Genomic DNA, 24168 nt, shown 5'->3' with positions numbered 1-24168 from the left:
TGACCCCTTGTCTGCCCATGAGAGCTGCAGGACGAAGATTACTGGAATGCAGTCATACACAGAAGGAGTATGACGAGCTGACGATCATGGCGAACGACCAACGTCGAACCCGTTACACGACATTACTCTTGGCGCTTATCTCGGACCAAACTCCCTTCTGTGGAACTATTGGCAGATTCGTCATGCTCTGGAGCGACGTTGCGCGCGAGATAAATGCATGTTTGCACTTTACCCTGCTTCCTATCATGCTGTGTTCGCGGTTAAATCCGTGAATGAAACACAACGCATGGATGAGCTGTGCAGCTCAATTGACCGATCACTACCCTCAGAGCCATATAAAAGCGTGCCTTAGCTCCCACTAGTCGCGTAACGAAGTATACAGTGTCCTTTGGCTGCATTGGATACCTAGGTGACTGCATCATCACGTGCATCATCGACCCTCTTTCCACGTGCATCATGGCGGAATCCACGTACAAGATCCCAGAAAAGTACCAGTCACAGCTGAAATATGTGGAGTCGAAAGACAGCCGTACCGATGCCGAGATTCTGGATTCCTTGACGAAGCATGCACCCATCACGTCTGAGAAGAACATTTGGACGTTCTGGCATGCCGGCGTACAGCAGATGCCAACATGGACACAGCGCAACATCATCAACTGGGTGCGACTTCACGGCCCTGAGTGGACGATTCGCGTGCTCGACACGGTACCAGACTCGCCAAATCACGCGTTGACTTGGATATCGACCGACCTTCTTCCAGAGACCTTCGTAAAGGGTACGATGACGGGGCCATACGTAGGTCCTCATAGCGCCGACTTCCTGCGTGGCGCAGCACTGTACACGTATGGTGGTGTTTGGATGGACGTCGGATGCATCGTGTTCCGCAACCTCGACAAAGTCTGCTGGGACCAGCTTGGGGACGACGACAGCCCGTTTACAGTCGCTGCGCCACTGGTGTATGGGCAGTTCATGGCGAATCATGTCGTCGCCTCTCGAAAAGGCGACGAGTTCATCAAGAACTGGCGCGTTATACCCACTCAGCCATGATTCATCAGACTGACTGTGAACAGGCACCTGATCTTCCTGGAGCTCTGGAAGGGACGTACCGACTTTACTGGCGTGGTGCAGTCGCCTCTCATCAGCTTCATCAAGCAGATGAATAGCAAAGATCTTCAAGACTCCGGATTTAAATGGGAGTGGAAAGTCGACGAGCAGACTCTCATCGGTTACATTGGGCAGTGCCTCGCCTGGATACGCTTGACGTGGCTGCAAGAACCCAACGGCGGTTTCGATGGCGTCACCTACTGGGCTGAGAAGGTCTTGCTGTGGCATGCGCTATCTGAGGACTTTCCTGCTGAGCACACCCTTGGCTTCGATATTAGCGCAGACTTTTTGAAGCTTTTGGCCATGAGCGTGGATGCTGACGAGTCCGATGCGGTATACGAGAAGGCGAAGAAGGCCACGTGGGGTATGTTGACGCAGAGCGTGATGCAGAAGATCACCCATGGCAAAGGGCTGGGCGAAACGATTCATATTGGCACGTTGCTGGACCTTCCGGAAAATGAGGGTGTAGATGCTGCACCTGGTACGTTGGCAGGGCTACTGCGATATGGAAGCGTGCATCTGGAGCAGACGAGATACATGCCGTATATCAAGGCCCCTGCGGTGGATCCCGAGTTCATTCTTCACAAGGGATTACTGGAGGCGTGAAATGGACATCCGCCGAGACGATGCTTTGAGATCCGGGCGGTCGGAAACCAAAACTCTTTGTCGTATAATCTGAAGGTCTTTTGTTGATGTTGCAGCCTTGACAAGGCGAGATGGGCGCAGTGCAAAGCATAGCCGTCCAGGCTTCCGCAATCAAACTTGAAATCAGGCATGCGCGAGGACGAGCTCCCAGCTGCCAGGTCGCAAGCGGCAAATAGTCGGTGCACCCACGTATGACATCATCTCTCTCCCCTTTGATGACATGTCCCAACCTCCTCGGGTGTATCCTTGCGTCTCCTTTCTACTTCGCCTCCGACCATCTAGATTGACAATTTCCTCGCGAAAAGCAGTCGCCAGATCCCAATGAGTCGAACCTCGGCAGCCCCGTGTTCGAAGATAATGCGCCACAGCGACTGCGCCACAGGTTCAGCCATAATGCTCTTCTAGCTTCGATGACGGCCACCCTGATGCGCACGCCCAGAACACGACTCTCATCGTTGCTGTCATTCTTGCCCCGCTGAGATTACTGAGCGGGAGGGTGTGACGAGATGCGCACGACATAAGACCGAACAGGCGCTTTCCAAGACAAGGCAGAATCTGATGAGCGCAGTTGGTCAATTGTGATTGGATGCCATGTCAAGTTAGCCTCAGGCGGTAAAGCATGTCTCGACGGAGACATGGAAGTTTCATCGGGCATATGCCCACGGATGAGACCTTCCAAAGCATGTTCAAGAGATTCAGACGGCGATGTGCGATGCAGAGTTCCATCGGCCTGATCGATCATGCTATCGGGGTTCTTGTTCAAGGTGCCCATGGGTGGCGAGGTTTCGGGAAGGTTATTGACGGTTCGATGCATCTACGTCTTTGTCACCTCCAAGCAACACGAGCAGAAGGCTGAATACCTGAACTCTTGATGATAGCCCCAGGCAGAGATGTTATATAGGTAGGCTGGAGCAGCTGAGAGTCGAGTAAGCTAAACCAAAGATGGCTAAGCGACGAGCAAAGCCTCAGTGGCGCTACCGTGGCGCAGGTTAAGCCCTGCTAGCCTCGTCCTGATCTGCACGTTGGACATCGAAGCGACACTCAATCGTGACTTCAGACTATCGCTTGTTCCTTCTTTTCACCTTGTTTCTGTTTCAACAGTCTTTGTGCTGTCGTCCATAGCGATGCGATGGAAGCGGACGCTGAGGGCCTCCGCGCTTCATTGCGCTCGGATGGGGTTTGCACTGCCCCCTTCCAAGACCACCGGACTTCTTGACAGCCGCTCATCTCGCTATGAACGCCGTTAGTGGCCAAAAGCATCAAATCTCGCCTCCTTGGCGACAAGTCTACAGCTCAACCATCGATGCGACGTAGGAAGAAGGCTGAGTTCTCGGTCATTCTACCAAGTGTTCGATGTGTAGATGTCACCTGGGCCGCGAAGGCAAAAAAACGCCGCGGAATGATCGTTCCTCAGGAGGCTACTAGGTGCCAAGCGAGGCTCTGGCGGAGTACGTATCACATCAGGTAGACCAATATCGCGCACCAAGCGCCTGGCAGTCTTGGGGGTGGCCCACACTTACACAGCCCGCTTCAACCTTGAAAGAGTATATGGCAGCTTGAGAGGCTTCCGTCCTCCGCCTTGTTACAATCCAGCTCTTATACTGTTATCACATAGTTTCTATTTCTTTGAAGTACGATCATCAACTGCATCTTTCCAGCATTCCATTTGCATCATCACTTTCATACTTCAAATATGGAGTCCGGCAAACTTGCCCCTCCGACACTCCAAATCAACACGCGACAGCGTGCTCTGAGTCAGGCAGACACGGTCACATCACAAACATCAGACCCCTTCCGGACACCAATATCACCAAGCAATGCGTCCACAAGTGGTGCATCGACGGTAGTAGGAGACTACGATGCAGCGTTGCAAAATGAGTTGCGCGCTGAAGCTAAAGCCGACACGAACAACCCTTTTGCTTTCACACCATCACAGCTCAGCAAGCTGTTGAACCCCAAATCGCTTCCTGTATATCAAGCATTGGGAGGCATCCACGGTATCGCAGCCGGACTACAATCCGACACTCACTCCGGTCTGAGTGCCGACGAATCGACAGTTGCGAGGCACATTTCCTTCGACGAAGCAACAAACCCACAGACACCTACGAAGGAGAAAGAGTCAAGTCGACCGCCAAGTGACGGAAAGCCCTTCGAGGATCGCATACGCATACACGGACGGAATGTACTACCACCGAAGAAGGTCACCCCTTTATGGAGACTTGTCTGGAACGCGTACAATGACACTGTACTTATTGTTCTTACTGTTGCAGCGGCCATCTCGCTTGCACTTGGACTCTACGAAACGTTTGGTGCGGAACATCCACCAGGATCTCCCACACCTGTCGACTGGGTCGAGGGTTGCGCAATTGTTGTAGCCATCGTCATCGTTGTACTCGTCACCGCCGTGAATGACTGGCAGAAAGAAGCGGCATTCGCAAAGCTCAATGCGAAGAAGGAACAACGCGACATCAAAGTCACACGATCGGGAAAGACCGCTATGATCAGCATCTACGACGTCCTAGCCGGCGACATTATACACCTGGAGCCTGGCGATGTCATTCCAGTCGACGGAATCTTTGTGGATGGCTCCGACGTCAAGTGCGACGAGTCTTCTGCTACGGGAGAATCGGACGCCATGCGCAAGACACCAGGCGCCGCCGTCATGAAGGCACTGGAGTCTGGTCAGTCCACCAAGGGCCTTGACCCCTTCGTCATCTCCGGCGCAAAGGTTCTCGAGGGCGTCGGTACCTTCATGGCGACATCTGTCGGAGAGAACAGCAGTTTTGGCCGTATCATGATGTCTGTCCGCGTCGAGATCGAGGAGACACCACTACAGGCGAAGCTCGCTAAGCTTGCCATGGCTATCGCTTACCTCGGAACTGCAGCTGCTGGTCTCCTCTTCTTTGTCCTTCTCTTCCGTTTTGTTGGTGGGCTATCTGGTGATACCCGATCTGCATCTCAGAAGGGTTCAGCGTTTATGGATATCCTTATCGTTGCTGTTACCATCATCGTGGTAGCAGTTCCAGAAGGTCTTCCACTAGCGGTCACGTTGGCATTGGCTTTCGCGACAACCAAGATGCTGAAGGAGAACAACCTTGTCAGGATCTTGCGCGCGTGTGAGACAATGGGCAATGCTACAGCCATTTGCTCAGACAAGACCGGTACTTTGGTAAGTGGTATTTCTCGATTGGACATTAACATATGCTAATACCTCACAGACAACCAACCGAATGACGGTCGTTGCCGGCACTTTCGGCACCACCAGCTTCGTTCACGCGGACGCCGCCTCCGAGAAGGACCAAACCATTTCGGCATGGGCATCTAAGGTCTCGGCTGCTGCAAAGCAGCTTCTCATCCAATCCATCGCAATCAACTCTACAGCTTTCGAAGGCCAAGAGGACGGCAAGTCTGTCTTCGTCGGATCCAAGACTGAGACTGCGCTGCTTGAGCTCGCTAAGGAACATCTCGGACTCGTCTCGCTGTCAGAGACCCGCGACAGCGAGCAGGTGGTACACATGTTCCCCTTCGACTCGGCCAAGAAGTGCATGGGTGCCGTTGTGAACCTCTCGAACGGACACTACCGCCTCGTCGTCAAGGGTGCATCTGAGATCCTCCTCAGCTTTGCGTCTGAATTTGCGCACTTCGAGTCACTGGAGACAGAGCCGCTGTCGCAAGAGCACCGCCAGGTACTGACCCAGGCGATCAACGCATACGCGAACCGATCTCTCAGGACTATTGGACTAGTGTACCGCGACTTCGAGCAATGGCCACCGGTCAACGCCACGCTCACTGAGGGTGGCAGTGTCGACTTCGCCTCCCTGCTGCGCGATCTTACATTCTTCGGGCTAGTCGGTATTCAGGACCCCGTTCGCCCTGGTGTGCCTGAGGCTGTTCGCAAGGCACAGAAGGCTGGTGTCACGGTCAGGATGGTTACCGGTGACAACATGCAAACTGCGCGAGCGATCGCGACTGAGTGCCTGATCTACACCGAGGGCGGGTTGGTGATGGAAGGACCAGACTTCCGCCGCCTTACTGAAGAGCAGCTCGACGAGGTACTGCCGCGACTACAGGTGCTGGCCCGCTCATCGCCTGAAGACAAGCGCATCCTTGTTCAGCGTCTCAAGACCCTTGGCGAGATTGTCGCTGTGACCGGTGACGGTACCAACGATGCTCCAGCACTGAAAGCAGCCAACGTTGGCTTCTCCATGGTCTCTGGCACTGAGGTTGCCAAGGAAGCCTCTTCGATCATTCTCATGGACGACAACTTTGCCTCCATCATCACCGCGTTGATGTGGGGTAGGGCTGTTAACGACGCCGTCCAGAAGTTCCTCCAGGTAAGCCATACACCATCTTCCAGTTCATTCTAGCCAGCTAACATGCGTAGTTCCAAATTACTGTCAATATCACCGCCGTGGTTCTCGCATTCGTGACCGCGGTCTACGATGACGAGATGAAGCCAGCCCTCAGAGCCGTACAGCTTCTTTGGGTCAACCTCATCATGGATACCTTTGCCGCCCTCGCCCTCGCTACCGACCCACCGACCGAGAAGATCCTCGACCGCCCACCGCAGGGCAAAGGCCCTCTCATCACAACAACAATGTGGAAGCAAATCATGGGCCAGAACATCTACAAGATCACTGTCATCTTCGTGCTATACTTCGCTGGCGGCGACATCCTTGGCTACGATCTATCCGACCCCAACAAGCAACTCGAGCTCGACACCGTCATCTTCAACGCTTTCGTCTGGATGCAAATCTTCAACATTTTCAACAACAGGCGTCTGGACAACAAGCTCAACGTGCTTGAGGGTGTATTCAGGAATTGGTTCTTCATTGGCATCGTTGTCATGATCATCGGCCTCCAGGTTCTCATCGTCTTTGTCGGTGGACGCGCATTCCAGATCAAGCCCGGAGGTATCGATGGTACACAATGGGCTATCAGCATCGTCGTCGGGTTTGTCTGCATTCCTTGGGCAGTGCTGATCAGGTACTTCCCCGACGAGTGGTTTGCTGCCATCGCGCGTGTTGTCGGCAAGCCTGTCGTCGTCGTGTACCGATGGTGCTGCACGGGTATGCGCAAGGTCAAGACCTTGTTCACCTTCCGCAAGAAGAAGAGCGAGGAGAGCGAGGCTGAGGCTGGTGCTGCGCCAGCGATCGTCGTGGTCGGTGATGACGCGAGCGTAGCTGAGAACAGGAAATGAACGTAATGATTGGACCGAGGCATTAGACTGCGCACTTGTACAACACTTAGTTTAGATGAGACACGATACCCTAGAATTTGACGCTTTTCATTTGAATCCCCGGGATCACGCTATTTTCGCGCTGTTTGGAAGTGACTGTAGGAAGTGGAACAAAATTGAGAGTAGGTGTGACAGTCTGCATCATTCATCGAATACCCAAGCAACATGGAAGGGCAAGCGTTCTCCACTAACGCTACACCACCCAATGTTCTCTAGACGCGCTGCTCATTTTGCGCATGACTGAAGAGTCGTCCCGATAAACAAGACTGGAGCAGTGCCTTGATCAGGTCGATCTTGGCCATGTGGGCCTCCTCCATCGTGCTGTCAGACCCCTGGAAACAGTTGTCGACTCCTTCGCAAGCTAACAAATACACAGCTTTGTTCATTCCCGCTTTTCTGTGTTCGATGAACTTCTTCAAGAAGGAGACCTCAGCCAGCTCTAAGATATCCAGTCCATCCTTCGACTTGACTTGAGGCTTGGCGCCACTTGGAAGAAGATGTAAGACTAAGCCATCGTTTTGATTGCGAACGGCGGTCTGCACTGGGGTCTCATCTTCACCATTCACTGCTTCGATGTTGGCCCCTATCTCTTCAAGGATCTTCAGGGTATTCTGACTTCTCCAAACTAGCACGGCTTTGTGAAAGGTCGTGTAGCCTAATTCATCTCTGGCTCCAAGCAAAGACTCCTTCTCATCCATCTGACTCACGTGCGAGACGATCAGTTTGAACATGTCTCGATGCCCGGCGCCGGACACGGCGATCTGTAAGCTTGTGTCGCCCTTTGCTTTGAACTAGACTCGTTCAGGCAGGGTTTCGGGTAGAAACCCTGCGTGCTTGAGCTAATCCGCTGCGACCACTCAACTGAGCAATATCGAGCGATCGGGGTTGAGCGCAGCAACATCTGCGCTTTCATCAAGGAAACGACAGAAAATTTCTTATGTGCAGGTAGGCCGGGCGAATGTCAAATGTGTGAACCGCAATCGTCGAGCTGGCCCACTGGGTATCCTCTTCCCCAAATCTTCCGCACCAGAGAACTGACTCCAATAATCATGACGGCGTGGGGTGAAAGCTTTTGATCGCGAAGCACATCTTCGTTTGATAACCCGCCAATGAATGTATCACCTACGCTAATAGTATCGCTTGATAGCGAGATGAAACAATGTAGGTGGGTAGCAAGATACTTGGTGGGTGACACCGATGCGGGCGATTATCAAGCGAGCGATACGTCACACCCGTTCTGTTGCATACAGTAATTTTACTGGGCACGTATCGCTGCTGCCTAAAACGCGTGATACTACGTCACATGACGAAATTGGCCCGGCGCCGCAATATGCGATTGGCCTACTTGACGTTACACAGCCCATTCGAACTTTGAGCAAAAAGACGCTGGAGCCCGAACTCGAACCCCGCCTTACCACCTCTTCTCAACGATGGCGATCAAGATATGCCACTTCTTTGTGGCTGGACGTTGCGTGAACGGGTCGACGTGTCGCTTCCAACATCCCGATACGGTCCCCACCCCTCCCTCCTCCGAACGCAAAGCGGAACCTGTTACTCGCTCGCAGTTGGGCGCCTCTGTCCCAAGAGCGAAGATACCTTGCAAATTCTATCTCCAAGGCACATGTACTAAGGGACACTTTTGTACTTTCGAGCATTCAAATCCGACCACACCTGCAGTCACATCTACAGACTTCCGTTCTGCACCAAGGGACACCAGGCCCAGTATACAGTGTAGGTACTTTCAGAGGGGCATCTGTAATATGGGAGAGCAATGTCCCTTCAGTCATGAGAGTGGAGAGAATCTAGGCATGCCGAAGACGTTGCCGGATCACACGCCCATCAGGGACGTCGGCCTCACTGCACCCACTTCGGCGCGCGCCAATCCTTCCTTCAAAGAGCACAATGAAACCGAAATACCAAGGACAATCGGAGGAGCCACCTTGGAGTTCGCCAACGGTGCATCTGTTTCTAAGATCTCTTTGATGTCGGACTTCTCCGCCGTGTTCACATCGGACCTATCTCCACATACATCTGTACAGGATCTAGTCGACCTCTTGATCAACAGGGGTTTTCCCCAGGTCACCCACGATTGTGTTCGCTTCAAAATAATCCCTGAGAAGCTCCATAAGACAGCTGTGATCAAAGTCCGTGATCCAGACTTTGCCAACAAGCTTCTCCAGTGTCTTCAGGACGCTCCGGTTCGTCTTGGGGATTTGGAAGTTCGCGTGTCGAAAATGCAAATTGCAGGAGAGACAGTATCCGGAATGAATCGACTTCAGCTCACCAGCGTAACATGTTCATGGTTCAATCCTTCCAAGGTGGTTTATCTCGAATATGACGCGGACTGGAAAGCGAAGCGGGCGCTCGAACGCATCGGGCGCCCGGATTCAAATGAGTTCAAGGGCCGGAAGCTCGATGTCACGTATCAACCAATTCGGTCCTTGCAAGTAGGCAATCTAGACCTGGATACGAATGAAGCAGAACTTCGACGCTTTCTTCCATATCCACCGCCCACTAAGGTGACTTGGGGACCTCAATCTCACAGTCTCACTGCAAAACAGCTAGAAGAAAAAGCTATCACGCAACTTCGATCGCACGGTACTCTCATCGAAGAGTGTATTCCTTATCCCCAGAAGGGAGGAAGTAGAACGAAGATCATCGCCAAGTTTAGCGAAGCAGAGGCAGCACGAAATGCGGTCAAGAAGATGCACGAAACTAGTCTCGATCCCAGCTCGAATGATAAGATACAGGTCACTCCTCTGGTTTCCATCAAACTGTCGGTCTCCTCTCGAATCCTAGCAGCCATTCGACCACAGCTTGACCCTCTAGTCGACCAAACATGGCGAACAGATTACGTTCAGATCAAGTGCTACAAGACTCTGGGCAAACAATACGCACAAGTGCGCATCTTCGGCCAGTCCAGAGAACCAGTTGCCAAAGCCAAGTCGGCCGTGGAGAAGCTGCTTGCCGGTCAGATCGCCACCGACGGACATGGCCCGATCACAGACCCATTCTACTTCAGGCCTTCGTCGAAGAGCTTTCTGAACGATCTGGGAGCCTCACATGGGGTCTTCATCCACCAGGATCTACGTCGATCAGTCCTTCGACTATACGGAGATCACAAGGGTATCGAACGAGTCGAAAGCGCTCTAGTGGCTAAGTGTGCAGAATTGAGGGAGCAATCTCACACCGTCATTCTTCATCCCGAGGCTTTGGCATTTGCCCTCAAAGGTGGATTTCGAAAAATCGTCGCCGCTTTAGGGAAGGACAAAGTAAAGCTAGACATCGTCAACACCCCAAAGCGAATCATCGTGGAAGGCTCCACGGAAGATGCGGTCCAGGTACAGGAGATTCTCGCATCGTGTACATCGTCTTCATTGGAAACGCAAACCGCCGGGCTTTCCAATGGCGAGTATGACTGCGAGCTACTCTGCCCGGTTTGCTTCACCCCACCGGAAGACCCTATCGAGACGTCGTGCGGCCACGTCTATTGCAACTCCTGCCTCGTCTCACAATGCACACTTGCCGACTCTTTCCCGGTCAAATGTCTCGGGGAGGACGCTGTTTGTGACTCTCCATTGCATCTCTCCGACGTCAAGAAAGTTCTTTCAGGAACGGAGTTCGATGATCTTCTCCAGACATCCCTGACGTCATACCTTCGTAGTCGACCAACTGAATTCCACTACTGCTCTACACCCGACAGCGATCGTTTCTACAGGATCTCAAGCGCTGACACACCTCGAAACTTTGACTGCGACGGCTGCCTCACCTCTATCTGCACGAGCTGCCATCAAGGACCCCATGACGGGCACACATGTGAGGCCAGCAAAGCTCTCATGAAGGCTGCCTTAGAGGAAGACGAAAAGCTCGCGAAGTGGAAGAAAGACCATGATGTACGAGACTGCCCAAAGTGCGGGGTGCCGATCGAGAAAGCGGATGGTTGTAATCACATGACATGCACCTCGTGCCAGGTACACATCTGCTGGTTCTGCATGAAGACGCTTAGCAGCGGAGGCGAGACGTACAAACACATGCAGAGCGAACATAGCAGAATTTAAATAGCACCTCTATAGCTTATACTAGATCGTTTACTACTATTATTCTATTGCGGGGTAGAGTTTTATAGCCTAGAATAAAAACTAAAAAGATCTATAATACACTTATACTTTTCTAGCTTAAGATTTTATATTAAATAAATAGAGCGCTTTACTAGTGTATATTATATATTCTTACTTACTTTTTAGATATTAGTAAGTATATAGTTCTATAATATAAAACTTAGCTCTTATTATATAGTGTTAAATAATAAAGTTAGTTAAATACTAGATACATAATATTAGACTATAATTAGATATATTATTCTAAAAAGACTAAAGATAAATTACTACTAAGCTATAATAGTAATTTTAAAGTATTTATAGCTAGTATTAAGTTAGCCTAAGCTCTTTAAAGCTAAAACTTAATATTATTTTCTTTTTTAGAGTAGATTACTTTTAATCTACTTTTAAAGTTATATAATAAGCTAAATAAAGTAACTATAGCTTATAATAAGCTATTTTAGTTTATAATAGCTTACTTTAAGCTAGCGTAAGTATATTATATTTATAAAAAGAGTAAAAATCTATTATAAAAAGTAGTAGCTTTAAAAAATTATATATAAATATATATATAAAGCTACTATTTATACTAGTAAAGCTAGTATAGGCTTATATACTTTAAGTATTTCTAGCTAGTTAGATTTTTCTTTTTTATTTTTTACTTCTTAATTACTTTATAATAGTAAGTATTAGCTCTTTTTACTTATTATTTCTAAAATTTTAAAAAAGTCTAAAGTAACTTATTATAGCTTATTTTAAGGTATAATAAAGTAGTTTAGCTTAAATTAAAAGTTTCTAGTATAAATTATACTAAATTACTACTAACTAGCCTCTAGTACTTTAACTAAAACTATTAATATATACTTTATACTAATTTACTTTCTTTTTATTTATATTTACTTATCATACTTTATATTACTTTATTCTAAGCTTTAATAACCTTTTTTACTTTAACTTAACTATACTTAGTAATAATTAAATTATTTTAAGCTACTTCTATATACTTAAGCTTTTTAAAATTAGTTATATACTATATACTAGTTATTTATAGTTATAAAAGCTTAATAAGCTTTATATATTTAACTACTATAGCTATACTTTTTTAGTTCTTAGTAATAAGAAAAAGTATGCTATCTTTACTAGTATAATTAGAAAGATTACTAGCGTACTATTTAGAGATTTTATTACTTAAACTATTCTATATAGCTAGTATTAAACTATAAATAAGTAGTAATTTACTATAAGTATTTATTTTACTTTTTTTTAGCTACTATTACTCTTTATTAGCTTTTATAAAGCTAATAAGTAGTAAATAGCTCTAAAATAAGTAGTTTTAGTTTATTTTAGCCTATTTTAGGCTTTTTTATACTAATACTAACTAATACAGTTTTTAGAGAATTTTATTAACTTAGAAGCTATATTTAAGATTATTTACTAATTATTAGCTAACTATAAGTTTTTTAGTAAAAGGCTTATTATTTTATATTTTTAAGCCTCTAATAATACTTTAATACTTACTCTACTAGCTATAAAAAACTTTAAGTATAGTAACTTATACTATTTAAAAATAAACTTAGTAGAAAAGTATATAAAAGTTTATAATAATATTATTAAGTAAGTTTTAACTTATATTAGTTTATTTTAGCTTAATTAAGTATTTTATAAACTTTTTTATTTTTTCTAAAGTTAGTAAAGTCTTTATAAAACTTAAAAAAGCTAAATTAGCTTATAATAGTTTATTTTAAACTTTTTTAACTAACTTTAGTAGTAACTACTTTTTTAATTAAAAGTACTTATAATTTTATTCTAGTATACTCTATAGCTATATTACTACTAAGTTTAGTATATATTCTAATAATAAGACTAAAGCTAAAGCTATAGTTACTAGCTTTACTAATAGTACTATTTATATATTTAAAAAGAGAGCTACTAAAGTTACTAGTATGCTTAATACTAAATTACTATATAAGTAATTAGTAAGTTCTAAAATACTCTTTTCTAAACTTTTATAATTTAAATTAGCTTTTTATAAGTTACTAGTAGCTACTTTACTTTTTTTTACTTTTTTTTAGCCTTTTTTAGTCTATTTTAGCTTATACTAACTTTTTTTATAGTATCTAGTTTTAAAGCCTACTAAGTAGGCTATTATTTCTAATATTAATACTTTATAAAATACTATTTAAGACTTTTAGATAAAGCTTATTTTCTAGCTAAAAAGTAATAAAGCTACTACTAAGAAGAGCTAAATTAAGAAGTAGATTAAAACTAAAAAAAATAAGATTAAGCGCTTTAGAGCTAGTATTCTTTAAGTTACTTTTAACTAATCTCTAATAGTTTCTTATAGCCTATTTTAGTCTATCTTAGAGTAATATAAGCTTTTCTAGTATATTTAGATAAAGTTTAATAGAGTTTAAGTAGAATTAACTAGAGTTAAGAGGTATTAACTAAAACTAGCCTTTTTTAGCTTTATATAGACTATTATAGCTTAGTCTAGTCTAAATTAATACTTATAAATAGATTTATTTTTATAAATATAAAAAAGTTTATATTTATAATTAAAGTTATTTATTTATATAAATTTATTTAAAGTATAATATTTAAATTCTTTAAAACTAATTATAAAGCTTAAAAAACTAATAATTTTTATACTAAAAAGTAAGTTAGAGTTAGATAGTTATAAGCTATTCTAGTTTAAAGTACTATTAAATACTCTAAAAAACTCTATATAAAGAAAAAAGATAAAAGTATACTCTAGTTTATACTAGAATAGCTTATTATAGCTTAATATAACTTATTCTCTTTTTTTATAAAGCTATTTATAGTATTACTTTATAAGCTATACTTTTAAAAACTTTTTATACTACTAAATACTTTTCTTATTCTAAAACTTTTATAGTGTATTAGCTAAGATATTTAAATATAGTTTTTATAAGTTTTCTTTTTCTAAGTATCTAATCTATTTAATTAAATATTTCTATTAGTTATTTTTACTATACTATCTTTTAATAATATATTTTACTTTATATATATTATTACTAAATTCTCTTAAAGTATTCTATTTAGACGCTTTAAAGTATAAAATAGTACTTTTTAGATTAAAAGACTCTAAAAGTAATATATAAAATACTAGATAAATACTATTAAGTTTTAGAAAGTTAACTTAAAAAGCTAAAAAGCTAATTTAGTTTATAATCTTTTTAAGTCTAAGAAACTTCTAATTTAGCTTTTTCTTTAGATAAGTACTCTTAATATATTAGTTAAAAACTAGAACTTAGTCTTTTACCTTAAAGAGTATTAGCGCGTAGTACTTATTAGTATATTTTTTTTAGTAAGTATTTACTATTTTAATTTTCTTATAGTACTCTTACTATAATTTAATTACTTATTTAGTAAAGCTAGCTTTTATAAAGCTTTTTCTCTTACTAAAAGCTAAATTAAGCTTATTTACTTTATATAAGTACTTTCTATAGTAAGTTTAAAAAAAAGTAATTCTAGTAGTAGAGTAGATACTATTATTATATATAAACTTTCTAATAAATATTTAGCGCGCTTAATTATTTTATTCTAAAAAGTAATAGTAGTAAAAGTACTACTTTAAAGTCTAGTTTTATCTTTTAGTTTAGCTATTAGTTTAAAAATAAAAAGTAAAAGTAAGAACTTTTTTAGTATTAAGGTAGTAAAGAAAAGTATTCTAATACTTAGAGTTTATTAAAAAGCCTTAATCTAAAATAATACGCTTTAGTATACTATAAAGTTAGATAACTTTATATATTTAAGTCTATACTAGATTAGTACTATTTTAGTTAGTTTATACTAGTATATAATAGGCTATTTTAGTAAATCTATCTATAATAACTAATATAGTATTATACTTTATACTAGAAACTATACTAAGTAGTAGTTTTATAATAAAGTCTATTATTATAATTTTTTAAAAGTAGTTAAATATTAAAAAAGGCTATAGTAAGCTATAAAGCTTATACTTTATAGAAGTAGACTTTTTATATAAAAAGTAATTCTTATAGTATTACTTTATATTCTTATATATACTTTTCTAAAAGTAGCGTTTTAATAGCTTTTTTAAAGTATATTTTACTTTAAAGTAGTCTACTAAAGAGTTATTATAATATTTATAAAAAGCTTATAACTTTTTTTTAGTAGTTACTAGTATTTTTACTATATAATAGTATGTTTTAGCTTTATCTAAACTAAACTAGTTAACTTTAGACTTAGACTTATCTAAAGTATCTAAGAAGACGTAATTTATTTTATTATACTTTTCTAGAGTTTAGAGCTCTAGTATAGTATATTTACTAGCTTAATTAAAGCTTTCTAAACTCTTAGTAAAGTTTTATTATTTTTTAGTATACTTAGTAAAGTGTATCTATACTATAGCTACTAAAAAAGAAGTTTTATTACTATTAGTTATAAGGTCTTTTATAAACTAAATAAAAGCTTTATTATACTTTTATATAGATTTTTAAGCTTCTACTATATAGTTAAAGTAGTAAGAAGACTTATTTATAGAGTTAGTAGACTCTACTTTATAGTAGTTATTAAAATTAAATCTAGATAGTATAATATAAGATCTAATCTATTAATAGTTAAGAGTTTTAGTTTTTATAAACTATTTTAGATTCTAATAGTTAGTCTAGAAGTTAAAGTATATACTCTTTAGATATTAGTACTAATACTATAGGCTCTTAACTATTATAAGTAGCTTCTAGTTATATATATTATAATTATACTTTACTATAATAAGCTTATATAAAAAGAAGTTAACTAGATACTATTAGTACTTTTTAGTCTTATTTAGTATATATTAGCTTAATATACTTATAATTATACTACTTAAAGCGTTTATTTTAGTCTTAGTTTTTCTATCTTACTTAAAGTAAGTTAAAATAAAAATACTTAGAAAAGAGTTTTTTAGCTTTTAGAAAGCCTTTTTAGCTTTTTTATTAAAGTTAAGAATCTAACTTTTCTCTTTCTACTAGGCGTAGCTACTTTTAGCTACTTTTAGCTTTTTTTAAATTAGTTTAGTTAATAGTAGAGTAAGTTAGAAGAATTTAGTAATAAACTACTTATAGTAGTTTATAAAGCTAATAAATATCTAAATCTTATATACTATATATAGTTTAAGCTATTCTTAGATTATCTTAATTTTATTCTTATTAATTTATATTCTCTTAGAGAAAACTATATACCTAAGATACTTAGTATACTAAGTATACTACTTATACTTTAAAAGCTTTAAAAATAGCTTTATATTACGTAATTTATATAAAACTTTCTTAATATAGCTTTTATACTCTTTTTTAGTATTAAAAAAAATAAAAATATTATCTAAGCATATAATATAAGTTATATTAATTAATTTTATAAAAACTTAATAAATATAAGTCTAAAACTCTATAAAAGCGTTTATAAAGCTAAAAAGTATTATAGTATACTTAAAACTACTATATCTTATATAAAAGATAGTTTTCTACTTATTACCTTTCTTAATATATACTTTATAGTAAGCTTCTTTTATATTAAGTTTAGTATAAAATTTAGTACTAGCTAATTTTTCTAAAAACTTTATAATAAGTAGTAAAAAGAAATAATTTTTAATAGTAACTTTATTAAAGCCTTTATAGTTAATATATAAATATATACTACTATTTGTTTTTTCTATAAAGAGTATAGACACCTTTACTAAAGACTTACTATACTTAATCTACTTTTATATTAAGTACTTATCTAAATACTTATATAAAAGCTTTAACTTTATTTTAAATAAATTATATAATAGCTAATAAAGTACTATAGTTCTAAGTAGTAGATTAATAGCTAAGTTTTATAAACTATAGTTAGTAAGAACTCTTAAGTTATCTTTTAATTTAAGGTATATAAACTTAGTATATTATAAAGATAAACTACTTACTTTAGCTTCTTCTAGACTAAACTAGAGTATTAAAATAATAAAATAGCTATATATATTTACTATAAAATTACGTATAGTCTTCTTAAACTTCTTAGTTTTTTCTAGTATAATCTTTTTATAAATAGTTTTATTTTTAAACTTAGTACTTTAAAAAAGTAGTTTTTATATAAAGTAGCTAATCTTTAAGTAATACGCGTTTATCTAGAGTAGATCTAAGTATACTTAATACTTATAAATCTTTATAATAATATATAGAATATTCTAAGTTTTTTATTTTCTATAAAAATTTACTATTTTTATAGTTACTATAGTAGTACTATAAATTTTTAATTTCTTACTATTTACTTTATCTACTAATAGCTTAAGTAGAAAGTAAACTAATAAGCTTTACTTTATAGTAAGTAATACTAAAATAAAATTTAACTAGAAACTTTTATTTACTAAAGTTTTAATAAACTCTAATTAGCTAAGTAATACTTTTACTATTAGTAGCTTTACTAGCTTTAGGTAAAGTATATTATAAAGAAGTCTTAAGTTCTAGAATACTAAGTTTAAAGTAATATAAGTAGCTAAAAAAAACTTTAGCTTTTTTACTTACTATCTTTTTTTAATTTTTAGCTAAATAAGCTCTTAAAGTTTTTCTTAGACTTTAGATAGTTTCTTTAGAAGTATTTAGTTTTATTATACTTTTAATAAGTTATATTAGTATTTTTTTAACTATTTTAGTTTAATTTAGCTAGTTATAAGTTAGATTTTACTAAATCTACTTTTTTAGCTTTTTTCTAAGTCTAAAAAAGCTTTAAAAAAGAGTTCTAAGCTTAATAGCTATAAAACTTTTTTTTATAAGCTAAATACTTAAAAAGTATAGTAGTATACTTTATCTTACTCTAATAGTAGTAAGCTAAAGTATTAAGCTTAGAAACTATATTATAGTCTTTCTAGTTTTAAAGTAAATATTTTTTTTAAATATTAAAAAGAAAAGCGCTTATAAAGTTTATATAGCGCTACTTTTTTAAGTAGTTACTTAGTTTACTTTAAAGTATATTAAGGTAAGCTAAAAAAAAGTTAAAATTTTAATTTAGCTTCTATTTAGTCTACTTAAGTTTATTATAAGCTATAAAGTACTATAATAACTTAGAACTAAGTATATTAAGTATAACTACTTTAAGTTTCTTCTAAGTAAGTATCTAAGACATTTTAAGCTTTATATAGTTTTAAAAGTAAGTATTTTAAGTAAAGTAAGTAGTTTTATTAAGAAATTTTATAGTAAAGTTTACTTTTTAAGTACTTATTAGAAAGATAAAAAGTACTTCTTTAAAAATAGTCTTATAATTATATACTTAGTAGTTATACTATAAGTAGTTATATATAGTAAATATCTTTAAGTTTTTAAAGTATAGAGCTTTTAAATTTAACTAGAACTTACTTCTTATAGTTAAAGTATAGTAGGTAATATTCTCTTTAAAAGCTAAGTAGTTACTTATAAGTACTTTATACTTTAATTTTTTAAGATAAGCTATATTTTAATAAGTATACTTTAATTATTTCTACTTATATAACTTCTTAAGTTTATAAATTAAGATAGTTTATTTATTTTTACTTTTAGTAGTAGTAGTTTATAAAAGCTTAGTTAGCTCTAAAATAAGCTTTAATAGCATATTACTATTTCTAATAATTAAGGCTAAGTTAGTAATACTTAAAGAGGCTTCTAATAGATCTATAAGTTTCTTAGTAAGTAATATTACTACTTCTAGAGATATAAAAGCTAATTTCTTTTAGTTATTATCTATTACGCGTAAGAATAGTATAGCTTACTTACTACTATATTATATTACGCTAAAGAGATCTACTTTAAAGCTTATTATATCTAATTAGTATATATAAAAGTATAATAAAGTAGAGTAATTTAAATATTAAATAATAGAGTTAGTTAAATACTAGATATATAATATTAGACTATAATTAGGTATATTATTCTAAAAAGACTAGAGATAAATTACTACTAAGCTATAATAGCAATTCTAAGGTATTTATAGCTAGTGCTAAGTTAGCCTAGGCTCTTTAGAGCTATAACCTAATATATAAAGTTTATTATAGTATATTTATAAATAGAAAATTAAAACTTTTATCTAGTTAAAATCTAAAGTAAGCCTATACTAAACTTAAAACACTTTACTTTTTAGCTAATACTAAAGAGTATTATTAGATTTTAGTAAAGCTTAGTAGTTATATTAACCTTAGAGTTTATACTATTTAGTATTACTAAGCTTTATACTATATATAATATATAATTATTTTACTTCTATTTAAAGCTTTTTACGTTTATTTAGACTTTTTTACTTACTTATATAAGTACTTTTATATATAATTTTATACTTTATAGTATATATAGTAAGTTAATATAAGTATTATATCTACTTACTATAGTAAGCTTATAAAACGCTAACTCTCTAGACTATATTAAGTTTTAATACTTTTTACTAAAGCTTAAAACGCTAACTTTTAGCTTATAGTAGTACTTACTATAATTATATTTTATAGCTAATTAGATAATTACTTCTAGCTTACTAATTAGTAGCTATACTTTTATTTAGTATTAGTTAAGTATATATAGCTCTATAAGTAGAGTAATAAAAGAAAAAAAACTAGTAGTTAGAATTTTAGTACTACTATTCTAGTATAGTAGAACCTTTTAATTAATACTTAGTATAGAAGATATAAGAGATAATAAAGATATAGAAGAAAGAGAAAATAAGAAAAAAGTAAAGAAAAATTAGATAACCTTAATTTTTAAAGCTATAGCTAAATAGTCTAGTATAGTTATTTTTTTAAATCTATTATTTCTAACTAAATATTTAAAGTTAATACTTCTTACTACTTTCTTACTTTATTACTTTATATTAGATACAATTATAGATTTAGTTAAATACTAGATATATTATATTAAACTATAATTTAGAATATTATTCTAAAAAAACTAAAGGTAAATAACTACTAAGCTATAATAGTAATTATAAGAGATTTATAGCTAATACTAAGTTAGTCTAGACTTTTTAGAGCTAGAAGCTTTCTCTCTAGACTTTAGAGATAGAGCCTACTATATTATATCTTATAATATTATACTATATTATAAATAAAAAATAAATAAACTTTTAAGCTATTAAAACTAAGTCTAAACTTAAACACGTCTTACTATTTATCTATACTTCTCTTTCTTATACTTTTATAATAAATAATACTATATTAACTTTTTATTACTACTAACACTACTTAGAGATTATAATAACTTAGTAGTAGTTACTACTATACTATATTTAGTCTATTAAGCGCTATTACTACTACTTCTATTATAGTTACTATTATCTAAAAGCTTAGAAAGATTCTAAAATTAGTAGTAGTAGTAATATCTTTATAGTATCTAGAAAAAAGCCTTTTATCTTAATATATTATACTAGCCTTAAAGCTTTTTATACTTATCTATACTAGTTATATTTTATTATAAGCTTATTAAAAAAGCTAGCGCTATTTATACTACTAAAGTTATTATATTATTTACTACTTTATTACGTTATATTATATATATATAGACTACTACTACTTATTATAAGTAAGTAATAAGATTTAAGACTAGTTAGATTAATTTATTAAAGTATTTATTTATAATCTTATTAATATAGGCTAGCTACTTATTAGAGAAATATATAGTAGGCCTACTATCTAAAACTTTAGCTTAATTCTTAAGATACTTATTCTACTTAAAAGTAATATATTATCTTTTTTTATTTATCTTAGTACTAGCTAATATATAGATACTATCTAGTATAAAAGTACTTATAATAAATCTATTATTAATATAGAGCTAGTAGATAAGCTTATTCTTAGTAAGTTTATTACTAAGGTAGAGAGAATAAATATAAGTCTATATTTATAATATATAGATACTTATATAGATACTTATAAGCTTCTCTAAGTACTACTCTATTTTATTATAAGTATACTAGTATATAGCTATATTAGCTTTAATATTAGTAGATACTAGTAGTAGCTTATAGTATAGGCGCTTATTTTCTATAATATAGTTAGTAGTAATAAGAGATATATTAAGAATTTTAGAAAGTTTTATTAAAGTTCTAAGAGCTAATTATAGAGCTTAATATTTAAAAAAGAGAGTATAAGTATAAAAAAGAGATAGACTATAGAAAATCTTTTTAATTAAATAGTTCTATCTATTTATAGTACTATAGTTAAAAATATAGTTCTACTCTAATAAAGGCGTACTTATATTATAAGTATATATATCTTAAGCTAGAGTTTTACTTAACTAACTAGGTATAGCTACTAAGTAGATACTTTAGACTAGATATATACCTTAAACTAAGTATATACCTTAAGTATTAGTTCTTAGAACTTAGTTTTACTAGAGCTTTTAGCTTTTTTTTTAGCTAACGTAGTATTATAATTCTAGTATTAAGCTTCTAGCTACTACTCTCTTAACCTAGATCTACTTTACTATATACTAGCCTATATATTTTACTACTATTAAAGCTTATAGAATATATAGAATTAGTACTATTTATTTTTATTTTTTCTTTTCTCTAAAGCTATAGAACTTAGAACTTTATAGCTTACTCTTAATAGCTAAAAGAAATTAAAAAAATATATATATAGCTAGATACTATAATTAAAGATATTTAGAAAATTTACTTATATTATAATTATATATTATGTTACTTAACTACGTTATGTGTACGTTTAAGTATAAGTACTTTATTAAAGTAAGAGCTAGAAGCTTATAATAGATTAAATTTTTTTAAATACTATTCTATAGATATCTAGAATATAGATATACTCTACTATAATTTTTCTTTCTATTTATTAGGTTAACCTTTAATATTATAGCTTAGTCTTAAATTCTAAAAAAAAATTTTAAGAAAAAGAATACTACTATATACTATAGAATAGAGAAGTTAAGAAATATACTAATATTATTATTATATACTATATCTCTTAAGTATACTATAATAATAATTTATACTTTAATCTAATAGAGTAAAAAGTAGATACTAAAGAATAATATATAAGTATTAAAGTTTAGAAAGTAAAAAGTTTTATAAAGCTATATACGTTTTTAAAGTATTTTAACTTTTTCTAAGTTTCTACTAGAATTTTATAGCTTTTAGATAGAATGTTTCTAACTATAGTTAATTATAATATTCTTCTTTAATATAAAATACTAAATTATACTCTTAATAATTTTAGTATAGTATAGTCTATAATATAGAAATACTAAAAGATATTCTTATTATATATAAGATAATAGTATCTTATCTAGATAAATATAAAGTAAAGTATATTCTATTTATAACTTACTTAATAAGATAAATTCTAAGAAAAGAAGAATTTATACTAGTTATATAATTATTTCTATATATTCTACTTACGTTATACTATTTTTCTCTTCTTATACCTTATATATATAATACTACTAGTGCTTTCTAAATCTAGTTAGAATAATATATTAAAGTCTATAGTACTAGTATTATTATTAAAAACTTTATAGTTATTAAGTAGATATTTTATATATTCTTTTAAATTTTTACCTACTATACTAAACTAAAATCTACTAAATTTAAGTACTAGTATTATAAGTTTTTATTTATAAGCTAAATCTAATTTACCTTAATAGAAATACTAGATATAGAAGTAAGAACTCTATAAGATCTATTATTTATTAATACTAGATTAAGATATATCTTCTTATAATAAAAGAATAATATAGTATTAGACTAAATTAATAAATCTTTTAATAATTAGAGAAAAGTAAAAGCTAAGTATACTATAAGAAGTTCTATATTTTTACTTTACTTAGTTCTAGTTAACTATATTAGAATATAATTAATTAGTATTACTAAAAGTTTATACTAACTTTACTTATATATACTTATTACTTTCTTTAATCTATTACTATATCTTTAATTCTAGAAGTATAATATTATAAGTTCTATTTAAGAAAATAAAGTATAGTTATATTTACATATAAGTCTTAGCTAAGTAGTTATTATTTATAAACTCTATTACTAGTTTTTATAAAAGAAGTATCTAGATTTCTTTTTCTTTAAGAAGCTTAAAGTCTATTTTATTTTATTCTTAGTATTCTCTCTAGTATCTTAAGTCTAGAACTATAGCTAAACTAACTAGTATATTACTTTATATAATTATTATAACTTTTAGTTTTATTAAATATAGTTCTTTTAGCGAAATAGCTATAGTAACAAATATATATTATAATAAATACTATTAATAACTTCTTAGTGCCTTAAGCTTAATTTAGAGTTATCTTTATAGTAAAAAGATATTAAAAGATATTAAAAGGTAGTAAAAGACTCTAAGCTAGCTCTTTTAAAGCTACTAGATAATTTTAATATTTATTTAGATATTACTATAGTAATAAGATTATTACTAATCTATAGACTAACTCTATACTTGCCTATATAACTTTCTTAATACTATAACTAGAAATAACTATAAATAATCTAATAAGACTTACTATATTTACTCTCTATTAACTATAACTATAACGTTATCTCTATTTTCTAATAACTATAATATAATAACTATTTATAGTTAAACTCTTAATAGCTTTAGTAGAACTCTAATACTACTACTATCTACGTAATAGTATTTGCCTACTAAAGATAATCTATAAACACTTTTTTATTTTTATTTTTTTTCTTATTACTCTTTTTAAAAATCTTTTTTAATATAGTCTACTACTAGTAAATATAACTCTCTATTACTTTATTTAGACGTAGCTTTACTTTTATTTTAATTATAAATATAATATATATAGTAAAGTAATTATAAATAGTATCTCTACTCTAGATAGAGTACTTAATTATTATTAGTATACCTAGAATAAGCTTCTCTAGAATTCTAGTAATATATAAATCTCTAGCTACTAGATAATTTATAATATTAAGATTTAGCTTATAAAAAAACTATTTTATCTTATTAATAAGATTCTTAAACGTAAAGTCTTAGTAAAAAATAATAGTAGAATTTATCTACTTTAGGTACTTATAAGAAACGTATATAAAGTAATAACTCTTAATAGTTCTAGTAGATACTATATTATTAGTATAGTACACTTTAAG

The 24168-nt window shown here is 34.5% G+C and overlaps 3 protein-coding genes across 3 annotated transcripts; all 3 read left to right on the top strand.

Moving 5' to 3' along the window:
- Window positions 1-456: 456 nt before the first annotated feature.
- J4E78_008983 (uncharacterized protein) lies at window positions 457-1710 on the top strand (the record flags this gene model as incomplete). The annotated part of the gene is made up of 2 exons (XM_049369581.1): window positions 457-956; window positions 1071-1710. The coding sequence occupies 2 exons, from the start codon at window positions 457-459 to the stop codon at window positions 1708-1710; spliced, it is 1140 nt and encodes a 379-aa protein (XP_049218542.1).
- A 1732-nt stretch (window positions 1711-3442) lies between these two features.
- On the top strand, window positions 3443-6949 carry J4E78_008982 (uncharacterized protein; the record flags this gene model as incomplete). The annotated part of the gene is made up of 3 exons (XM_049369580.1): window positions 3443-4918; window positions 4968-6083; window positions 6134-6949. 3 exons carry the CDS (start codon window positions 3443-3445, stop codon window positions 6947-6949), a joined length of 3408 nt encoding a protein of 1135 aa, XP_049218541.1.
- Window positions 6950-8748: 1799 nt separating this feature from the next.
- On the top strand, window positions 8749-11046 carry J4E78_008981 (uncharacterized protein; the record flags this gene model as incomplete). Its single annotated transcript, XM_049369579.1, has 1 exon — window positions 8749-11046. The coding sequence occupies one exon, from the start codon at window positions 8749-8751 to the stop codon at window positions 11044-11046; it is 2298 nt and encodes a 765-aa protein (XP_049218540.1).
- Between the last annotated feature and the right edge of the window lie 13122 nt (window positions 11047-24168).

Source organism: Alternaria triticimaculans (genome assembly GCF_023758025.1).
Source record: "Alternaria triticimaculans strain BMP 0046 chromosome Unknown scaffold_18, whole genome shotgun sequence".
Classification (NCBI taxonomy): Eukaryota; Fungi; Ascomycota; class Dothideomycetes; order Pleosporales; family Pleosporaceae; genus Alternaria; species Alternaria triticimaculans.
Note: the sequence above shows the minus strand (reverse complement) of the source record. Positions and strands in the feature narration are given on the sequence as shown.